Source organism: Oxyura jamaicensis, unplaced genomic scaffold, assembly GCF_011077185.1.
Source record: "Oxyura jamaicensis isolate SHBP4307 breed ruddy duck unplaced genomic scaffold, BPBGC_Ojam_1.0 oxyUn_random_OJ72219, whole genome shotgun sequence".
Lineage (NCBI taxonomy): Eukaryota > Metazoa > Chordata > Aves > Anseriformes > Anatidae > Oxyura > Oxyura jamaicensis.
Window position 1 is genome coordinate 1 of NW_023310926.1, and position 10,554 is coordinate 10,554.

At 40.5% G+C, this 10,554-nt stretch overlaps 1 protein-coding gene across 1 annotated transcript; it reads right to left on the reverse strand.

Annotated features, from left to right (window-relative positions):
- Window positions 1-601: 601 nt before the first annotated feature.
- LOC118159830 (ubiquilin-1-like) lies at window positions 602-9,844 on the reverse strand. Its single transcript, XM_035314381.1, has 6 exons — window positions 9,710-9,844; window positions 7,817-8,079; window positions 4,239-4,397; window positions 3,362-3,602; window positions 2,713-2,855; window positions 602-1,601 (listed from the first exon to the last, which is right to left on the reverse strand). Exons 2-6 carry the CDS (start codon window positions 8,003-8,005, stop codon window positions 1,509-1,511), a joined length of 825 nt encoding a protein of 274 aa, XP_035170272.1. The 5' UTR covers window positions 8,006-8,079; window positions 9,710-9,844; the 3' UTR covers window positions 602-1,508.
- Window positions 9,845-10,554: the final 710 nt, after the last annotated feature.

Sequence of the window (10,554 nt, forward strand, 5' to 3'; positions counted from 1 at the left end):
ACCAGCTACTAGGAGGAAAAATAACCGTCCTAACTGAAACCAGGACACTGGTAAAGTTAATCCAAACCTTTAAAGGAAGAATACATTTAAGGTTCGCTGAAGCAAGCTGTTGTGGTTACCTTATTTACGAAAATAACCGTTAAGCCATGACTTACTGTCTGATATGTGGAGTTGCTTTAAAGAAAATCATGACCCAATGATTCTTTGAGCACTTAGGTGACTTGGATCTCTATTAATGTTATTAATCTATCTAAAAATTATGTAAAAAGAGTAGACTGAGTAGCTCACATGTATTTTCCTAGTTGTGCTGAGCAACCTTTATTGCAAGAAGTGCTTTCAATTATACAGAGGAACATTTCATGGCTTCCATCACCCAATCCCATAATATAATGCAAACAGATGAGTGAGGGAAGTATGGGGTGCAATGCTGCCAACATTCTGGGAACACCCAGGTATTTCTCTAGTTTACTTCCTCTATTAATGCTGTTGATCATCTGATTTAACGTGGAGAAGACACCAGAGAACTAGCTGTGCAAATGAATCCCAAGGCGATACTGATGTAAAGATTTACCCAAAGGAAACAAAGGATTCCTGCTGCCTCTTCACGATATATTAATCAGCATTTATTCACATATTTCAAAATATAAATGTGATATTAGCTCTTCAGGTACTACTGAGTCATCATAAAGCAGTGGCACTATGAAATGCTACAGCCATTCATGTCATTAAAGCAATGTAAACAGTTTCTTCTTAACACTGAACTTGCTACTGTAATTCATGTTATTATTTATTTTACTCATAACACTGCCTACCTGCAATAAGATCCTGTCAACACACATTTACTTCGATTCGCAAGGACTGCCTAATGATGGAACTCATGCACTGAGTTATATTTTCAATTCCTAAAACTTTTTTTAAGTCTTATTTAGAGGACACAGCCCTCATATACACTGTGACAACTAAAGTCAAGCAGATACTGGGGCTGCAACCACAATGGTGTAAGAGGGGAAGCTGGTGGTAGGACAACCTTTACAGGCAAATATCTTCAGAACACACTCCGCTTCTTTTGAATTAACTCACAATTTGTCTCTTTCAAGGCATGCCATAAGGTCTTTTTTACCCCAAAATTTGTAGGTCAGGATGGAGGAGACATGAGAAAAGCGCAGGTAAGACTTAGGTTAGTAGCAAAACAAATTATGTAGCAAACAGAAGTGTTCTCTAGCTGGTGTGCAGTAAGAACAAGTCTTCTTTTTAAGCAAAGGCACAAGAGCAGATCAAAGTAGTTGTGCTAGTCACAGAAAATCATCTGCTAAAAAAATCAGGCTTAACTTGAAAGGGATGAAGAAATAAATCAAGCATTTAATTGTCAGGGGACAATGCAACTTAGTGTCTAAAACTAATGAGAACCATATGCCACAATCTAGCTTTGAGTGAAATCAAGGAAAGGCACCAGTTTACTGCAAAAATTGCTTGTGAATTGCAGACATGTATTAACAACAGGTAGTATTTCATCTTACTTGTTGAAGGTAAGTAGGAAGTTGTTGTCTCATTTGTTCCTGAAGTTGAGGATTTCCAGCAAATAAAGGATTATTCATCATCATCTACAGTACAAAAATATTTAACTTTTCAAACAGTAGATCAAAGAGTAAGTACTAGAGTGGATTTTAAGACAAGAATTTACTACACATGAATCAGAGAACAAGAGAATGGGCAGGGACACGTTCTACTAGACCAGGTTGCTCAAAGCCCCATCCAACCTGGCCTTGAACACTTCCAGGGATGGGGCATCCACAACTTCTCTAGGCAACCTGTTCCAATACCTCATCCACCCTCACAGCAAAGAACTTCATGTGAATGAATCAGAGAACAAGATAATAGTCTATGAAAATAATCTCATTATCTCCTACTACTTCTTTGGCCAAAACTTGTTATGAAACAATGAACCACAAGCCTGAAGACTAACTGAAATCACCGGATTTTGTTTGTTTTTTAAAATTTTTTAAGTGAATGCCAGATCCTTGCCAAAGCAACCTCATTTATGCTATAAGGAAAGCCTTCTCTGGTCAGCCCCCAGTACAGACATGATGGTTTCCCTGTAAACATCATCTGCAAAAAGCAAGGGATTTTTCCTAGCGTGTAATATACAAAAGAGAATATTTTTATCTTAGTTCAAGATTTGAGTTTTACTGCTCTAAGGAAAATTTGAAAGCACTTCTACAATACCATTCATAAAACAGCAGTAAGTATCACCACTTTTATAGTGAGCAAGAAAATCAGAATAACAGCTAGATATGGCAACAACTCCTTCCCCTCTGCTTCTGTCCTCCCAAGCTAGGGTGGGTATTTATTTACTAGCAGATCTACCTTAATTTATGATCAAAGCATTCGTTTGGTCTAACTAACTTTTATGCTAGGCCACAGAAGTTTAGGACTGTATGAAACACAAATTTACAAGTTGTTTCAGGAGAATGCTTGGCATGATGTCCAACTACAAATTGAAGAAGCTTAGTACAACAGATTGTTAAAGGTAACCAGGTAATAATTTCAATTAGTCTGGCATTGACTGGGCCATTCACAACAGACAAGTAATCATTGGGAAGTTTGCACTATCACTCTTGTGAAAATAAAACTGCATCAAAGTCAATTACTTTTTTTTTTTTTTTTTTTTTTGCTTCAATGCACACAACACACTGCTACACCAGAAACATTTACCTGTACTGCAAGATCAGGATTCTGGCTTAATGACTGCATCATGCTTCTCATATAGGGTGCAGACAACATATTTTGCATAAGTTGGGGATTTTCTGTTATCTGCTGTAACAAACTCTGCATTCCTGATGTGTTGAACATACCAACTTAAAAAAAAAAAGCAAAAGGCCAATTTAGTTAACATCCTGACTATAATCAAATGAATTAGACTGCCTAAAACTGGGAAACAGGTGTTTTTTTTGTTGTTTGTTTTGTTTTTTTTTTTTTTATGAGCTTTAGCCCATTAAATAGATCTCAATGTGGTTTTCCTTATGCAGATGCATTTGCCCTAGAAACAAATTGAAGCCAGAGGCTGCATCCAACAAGCAGTCCCACTAAGTATCTACATTATTAGTTGTTTTCCTGTTTGTCTCCATCCAGGAAAAATAATAGCATTCATCTACAGATTCCCTACTTAGAGGACACGAGTATTGTTCATACCCTTCATTTACTTCTCACGTTTGCTTTTCTACAGAAGACTTTGATATTAATAAAATGTTCTGTGAAAATAAATATCAATACAAACTTTAAATCAAAACATCTCTAATAAAACAATCATTTCAGCGAACTCCTTAATATGCACAAATACATAGAATTGCATTAACAGACACACCTCCTAGTCCAGGTCCCAAATTTGGTATGGTTGAGCTCTGTCTCATACTGGTAGAGGTGCTGTTTCCAACGTTACTACCGCCACTACTCTCACCACTGGTGCTGGCAGTTGTGGAACTCTGAGAGCTGGACTGAGGAGCCCAGGGATTTGGTAAAGGATCTCTATTTTCTGTACGAGATGGCTGACTGTCCCCTCCGGATGATACATTGCTTACTAAGGAAGCAAATGGGTTACCTCCAAACTACAGAGGAAGGAGAAACAAACATATAAACTATTAAAGTCATCTACTTTTAATACTGCTAGAAACGGCAAGTTACCTTTCCAAAATTACATATGAAAACAAATGTTGATGGCTCTTGATACTCACCATGCTAAAATAAGCCAGTGTAAATATTCTGAAAAAATGCCAACATAGAAAGAGATATCATCAACTCCAGCAAAAAAGTTAATCACACTTCATTTTAAAAGCAGCATTGTTACTATGTTAGTACTTAGATCACAGCAAGATTATAACTTGCATAGCGGTTTCCAACTTTGAAATTTGTTTCTAAACTTTTTTCTTCCTACCTTAAGTTGCAAGTTACTAAACATACCCTTCCTAGACCTCAGAATGTTATAATTCCAAGAATTAAAAATAAAAAATAAATTTAGAATATTTAACAAAAAAGTATTAATGGTAAAATAGCTTCTCAAACTCACAAAGCAAACTTTGTTCTTTGAAGCTTAAAGAAAATAGGAACAGGCAATGCAGTGGCTTCAAGAAATTAAGTTTTGTCAAGTACACATTCGAGAAGTTACATTATTTACCTTCTTTCATTAAAAAAAAAAAAAAAAAAAAAAAAAACACCTTTCAGTGGTCCTTATAATCATTTCTCACCTGTTCATGTGCCGCATTCAGCATTGGCTCCTGAATATCCGTGTACATACGTCGCAAGGCATTGTAGCCACCTGGTATACTTTCAAGGTTGCTCAAGGCTCGGTCTTGATTTCGCATCATTTCCTGCATCACTGCAGGGTTTCTAGCAAGTTCTAGTGTCTAAGGAAGTAGAACATTTAACTTGTATCAATACAAGAAAAATCATTATTTGGTGTTTTAACCCTGGTAGGCAGCTAAGCACCACATAGCTGCTCACTCAATTCCCCCCTTGCAGCAGGATAGAGGGGAACAGAATCTGAAGGGCAAAAGTTAAAAAAAACTTGTGGGTTGATATAAAGCCAATTTAATAAGTTAAAAACAAAAACAAAAAAAGAACCAAAGGAAACAAACAAACAAACAAACAAACAGAACCAAACAAGTAAAGTGCAATGCAATTGCTCACCACCAGCCAACTGATGTCACACCCCAAGCAACAGATGCCCCCTCTGGCCAACTCCCCGCAATTGAGCATGATGTCATACGGCATGTAATATCTCTTTGGCCAGTTTGGGTCACCTGTCCCGGTTGCATTTCCCTCACAGCTTCTTGTGCACCCCTGGCCTACTCACTAGCATGCAGTTTGAGAAACAGAAAAGAGCTTGACTCTGTGAAAGCACTGCTCAGCGACAGCTAAAACACTGGTGTGTTATCAGTACTAGTTTCATAGAATGGTTTGGGTTGGAAGGGACCTTTAAGATCTAGTTCCAACCCGCCTGCCATGGGCAGGGACACCTCCCACTAGATCAGGTTGCTCAAAGCCCCATCCAACCTGGCCTTGAACACTTCCAGGGATGGGGCATCCACAACTTCTCTGGGCAACCTGTTCCAATACCTCATCCACCCCCCTCACAGCAAAGAACTTCTTCCTAACGTCTAATTTAAATCTACCCTTTTTTAGTTTAAAGCCATTACTTCTTGTCCTATCACTACACTCCCTGACAAAGAAGCCCCCCTCCACTTTCCTATAGACCTCCTTTAGGTATTGGAAGGTTGTGGTAAGGTCTCCCCAGAGCCTTCTCTTCTCCAGGCTGAACAATCCCAACTCCTTCAGCCCGTCTTCGTAGGAGAGGTGCTCTAGCCCCTTGATCATCTTCATGACCCTCCTCTGGAGTCATTCTAATATTTCCACGTCCTTCTTGTGCTGGAAGCCCCAGAGCTGAGCACAGTACTCCAGGTGGGGTCTCACAAGAGCAGAGCAGAGAAGGAGAATCACCTCCCTCAACTTGATGGCCACACTTATTTTGATGCAGCCCAGGATATGGCTGGCTTTCTGGGCCCACAAGCACACACTGCCAGCTCATGTTGATCTTCTCATCCACCAACACCCCCAGGTCCTTTTCCGCAGGGTTGTTCTCAATCCACTCATTGCCCAACCTCTATTTGTGCTTGATATTGACCCAGCCCAGATGCAGGACCTCACACTTGGCCTTGTTGAACTCCATGATGTTTGCACAGGTCTACCTCTCAAGCCTGCCAAGGTTCCTCTGGATGGCATCCCTTCCCTCCAGCGTGTCGACCGCACCACACAGCTTGGTGTCATCGGCAAAGTTGCTGAGGGTGCACCCAATTTCACTGTCCATTGTCACCGACAAAGATGTTAAACAGTGCCAGACCCAACACTGACCCCTGAGGGGGGCGCCATTCATTACTGATCTCCACCGGGACACTGAGCCATTGACCACAACTCTTTGAGTGCGACCATCCAGCCAATTCCTTACGCTTCAAGTGGTCCATCCATCAAATCCACGTCTCTCCAATTCAGAGACAAGGATATCATGGGGGACAGTGTCAAATGCTTTGCACAAGTCCAGGTAGATGATGTCAGTTGCTCTTCCCCTATCTACCAATGCTGTAACTTCACTGTAGGAAGCCACCAGATTTGTCAGGCACTGTCTGCCCTTAGTGAAACCATGTTGGCTGTTAACAATCATCTCCCTGCTTTCCACATGCCTTAGCATAATTTCCATGAGGATCTGCTCCACGATTTTGCAAGGCACAGAGGTGAGACTGACTGGCCTGTAGATCCCCAGGTCTTCCTTTTTTTCCTTTTTAAAAATGGGGGTTGTTTCCCCTCTTCCAATTTATCGGACTGCCACAACTTCTCACGTATGATGGATAGTGTCTCAGGAACTACATCTGCCAATTCCCTCAGGACCCATCTCATCAGGTCCCATGGACTTGTGCACCTTTAAGTTCCTTTTAAAAAAATTCATTACAAATCCAAAACATAGCACCATGCAAGCTACTATGAAGAAAATTAACTCTATCCCAGCCAAATCTAGCACACATTCTAAAGTGGAGACATCAGCATTTAACAGTATGTCAGTTACTAATTTCTAACTCTGTTTCAAATTAGGATTATAGCCAAAACCAGATGTCATCTTAGTGGGAGTCAGTGGTATTTGATATTTAGTCAAAGTTCTGTCACAGTTACCAGTATGCTAGTTGACTCAGAGCATTGAAAAAAAAAAAAAAAAAACAGGGAAAAAACTTGAATGTACCATCCTGTTCTTTCTTCTCTCTTCTCCTTTTGAGCACAATATACTCTTACCATTTCTAACATCAGTACAGCATTCATCTTATAACATTGTGAGAAACTAAGTTGTGTTTTTGCAGTAGAGAATTACTTTTCTGCATTCCAAGGTAGTTATGCAGTCATAATAAGGAGAAATGCTAAGTAGATAAGTGGACAGTAGAAGGCCTCACTGTTCCAAAATAAGGTGGAAGCTTGAGAAAAACAGGATAAGCAGTGTGAGAACAGTAAAACAAAGATCACAAGTTCTCAAAACATAAGAAAGGAGAAATTAAAGGGTTGGAAAAAAAAAGAAAAATTGTACATATATGGTATAGAGGAGTGTCGAGTAGCTTGTGAACCTGTAGTACTCAGACAATGAGGAAACAGGGGAAGTGATCAGGCGTCGGGTAATAGGGAATAAAAGGTTATGATTTATTTACTAAAATGTGCTCCTAATTGTCATGACGCCCGCATTTGCAATTGCGAATAAAACAGCTTCACAGAAGATCCTGTCTGAAGAAAATTATTCAAGATTTTTCTCACAACATGAACTTGATAAAATCGCTTCCTTTATTTTCAAAATCCTCCACTTTGTTTCCTGATTCCCTCTGCCACATAAGACATAGCTTACACACCACATAATTTTTAACTGTGTAGTCCCAACTACTTCTAAATAAACTGGAAATAAGCAAGTTTTTTTGAGAATTATTACTTTTGGTAAAGTCACTGTTGGATGAATAACAGAAGATTTCAAGTGGCATCCAATTCTAAACTCAGAAGATATGATTATATGGTTTTTAGCATCTTCCAAAATTATGCTGTAATTTTTCGGAGTTATCAGCCTATTACAGACACAAGCAACTAAAAATAAAAACATTTCCTATAGTGTTCTTTTACAGGCTTTCTAACAAGCCTAAATTCTTCAACAATATTTCAGCACTCATCTAAGCATATCCAATTTTGCTCTTTTGTTCACAGTTACAGTATAATCCAAGTCATGAACTTAATAGATCTTTCTACATACCTGTCTCATTATATCTGGATTATTTAGCATGTGACTGATTTCTGGATTTCTCTGTATCAGTTGCTGCATTTGAGGGTTAGCCATAATTAACTGTCTCATCAGGTCAGGACTTGAAAGCATACTCTGAACAAATGGGTTTTCCATTATCTGAACCATCATTTCTGGGCTGGACATCAGTTGTCGTTGCATCTGACTTTGCAGCTCTGAAAAGTTCGATGCATTTAAGCCCAGGCTACTCAGACCTGCCAAACTTCCAAGACCACCTTTAAGAGGAAGGAAAAAATGTAGCTTTCAGTTTCTAGTATACTTCTAAACACATCCATGTTCTTTCTAAATATGTAAACGTATCCCACACTTTAAAATAATGAAAACCAACGGAAATTCCATCTTTGCAATGATGTTAAGGAGTCATCCACAAAGAGGTTACTTCATTACATAACAAGACATCTAAAAACCCAAACCTCATCTGAAATATAAGTTGTTACAAATCTAACAGCTTTTATTCTACTTTACTATAGCTAAGGTACAAGGGATACTTGAGTTTTAGGGCCTTGGGTTATTTCCCAACACTTTCCAATACATTTGTAATAAATCATTTATAGCCTGACCACCAAGAAGGGACAGACCACCAACAGGGATCTCATAATATGATGCATACTTCCTATTCTAAACAAAAAGCAGAGTTCTTTTTGCTGATGTACCAAGAACTAATAATGTTTTAAATTCTCCTTTGCAGAGCTCAGCACACAAAAAAGTTCCACATCTTTAGAAGGTAATAGTAAATCTGGAGAACTGTTTAGTCTGGAGACTAGAAGGTGTTAATTACTTATACTGTCAGAATACAACATCAGTGGCACCTGAAGATGAAACATCAGAAGCCTGAAGTTCTGTATATAAAAATTAAGGAAACAACTTTAGCAGGTTTACGTGGCAAGGTTTTGGTAGCAGGGGGCCATAGGGGGTGACTTCTGTGAGAAGGATCTAGAAGCTGCCCCATGTTTGTTAAGGGCCCCACTGCTGACCAGAGCTGAGCCAGTAAGTGATGCTGTTTTGCGCCTCTGTGAGAGCATATTTCAGACAATGAAAAAAACACTGCGGCCTGTGGAAGACCCCTGCTGGAGCAGATTCCGGGCTGGACCTGTAGGCCGTGGAGAGGAAACTACGCAGGAGCAGGTGACCTGGCAGGAACTGCTGCCTGTGGGGGACCCAGGCTGGAGCAGTTTGCTCCTGAGGGATGGACCCCGTGGTACGGACCCATATCTGGAGCAGTTCTTGAAGAGCTGCTGCCTGTGGGCAGCCCACGCCCGATCAGTTCAGCAAGGACTGTGTCCCGTGGGAGGGACCCCACAGCACAGGGGACGAGAGTGACCGAGAAGGAGCGGCTGAGAAGAAGCGCTATAGACTGATCATAACCCCCATTCCCCCGCGCTGCTTATGGGGAGGAAGTGGAAGAGGGTGGATGGGGGGGAAGGTGCTTTTGGTTTCTTTCCCTTGTTTCTCACTTCTCTAGCTCGTTAATAATAGGCAATAAATCTTACTGTCTCCCTATGCTGAGTCTGTTTTGCCTGTCACAATAATTTCTGCGTGATCTCCCTGTCCTTATCTCAACCCTTGAGCCCCTTTCATCGTATTTTCTCCCCGTTCCTCTTTGAGGAGGGGGAGTGAGAGAGAGGTTGTGGTGGAGCTTGGCCGCCCACCCGAGTAAATCCACCACAACAACTTTCCTTATAACTTATTGGTAAGAAACCTTTTACAGCCAATACCACAAATTTTGGTAACTGGTAATTTTTATTTATTTATTTTAGCTGGAGCTTCATTCAAATGTAAACAGGATTATTACCTGAAACCAAGGTACCCAAGATACCCACGATGTTACCTAACAAACATTCTTACCCAAGCCAAAAGAGTTACTATTTGTTGAAGCTGATGTTGAGGTACTGCTGCTTGATATTGATGTAGCAGTACTTCCAATAGCGTATGTTTGTTGGGCTGGGTGATCTTGTGATCTGAGGGAGAGAGAGAGAAGTTAAAAGATTACAAGTTGGACAAGTAAGTATCCCTACCTCTTATCCCTCTTGTCCACTCCTAGCCTTCGGGGGGGGGGAGGCACACAGGACAGAGTGAGAAACGTGAGAAACAGAAGACAGTGATACTGTGTACTGTGTAAGCACTGTTCAGCAATAGTAAAAATAAATAAAATTGGTGCGTTATCAACACTATTTTGGTCAAAAATCCAAAGCAGCGCTACTGTGACTCACGAAAAGCTGACTCCACAATCAGTAAGATTGTAAAGTAGGTATGCTTATTCAGCGCTGGGCAGCATGGGGGGTAGTCCCACCAAAGTCGTGTGCACAATTCGCTCGCATTCTCTTTTATCCCCTAAAATATTACATATGCATTAAGTTTCGCAACACATCTATGCATATTCATTTCCTAGCTCCGCCTAGCCCCACTTCGTATGCTAATTATCTTATCAGTCCTTCTGCGCTTGCGTAGTACTCTCTGGTGGTTGTCCGGGTGGTCATTTACCGGAATTTTACCGGACTGCCATGACTTCTCAGGTATGATGGATAGTGGCTTAGGAACTACATCTGCCGGTTCCCTCAAGACCCACAGATGTATCTTATCAGGTCCCATGGACTTGTACAGTTTCAGGTTCCTTAGATGGTTTTGAAGCTGATCTTCTCCTACACTGGGCAGTTCATCATTCTCCCAGTCCCTGACTTTGCCTTCAGGAC

Excerpts from the sequence above, each read along its gene's own strand:
- LOC118159830 (XM_035314381.1), bottom strand. The coding sequence starts at position 8,005 with ATGCAACGACAACTGATGTCCAGCCCAGAAATGATGGTTCAGATAATG. Across the intron at positions 3,603-4,238 it reads TGAATGCGGCACATGAACAG|TTTGGAGGTAACCCATTTGC; the intron begins GTGAGAAATGAT and ends CTTCCTCTGTAG. Across the intron at positions 1,602-2,712 it reads ATCCTGATCTTGCAGTACAG|ATGATGATGAATAATCCTTT; the intron begins GTAAATGTTTCT and ends TTTGTACTGTAG.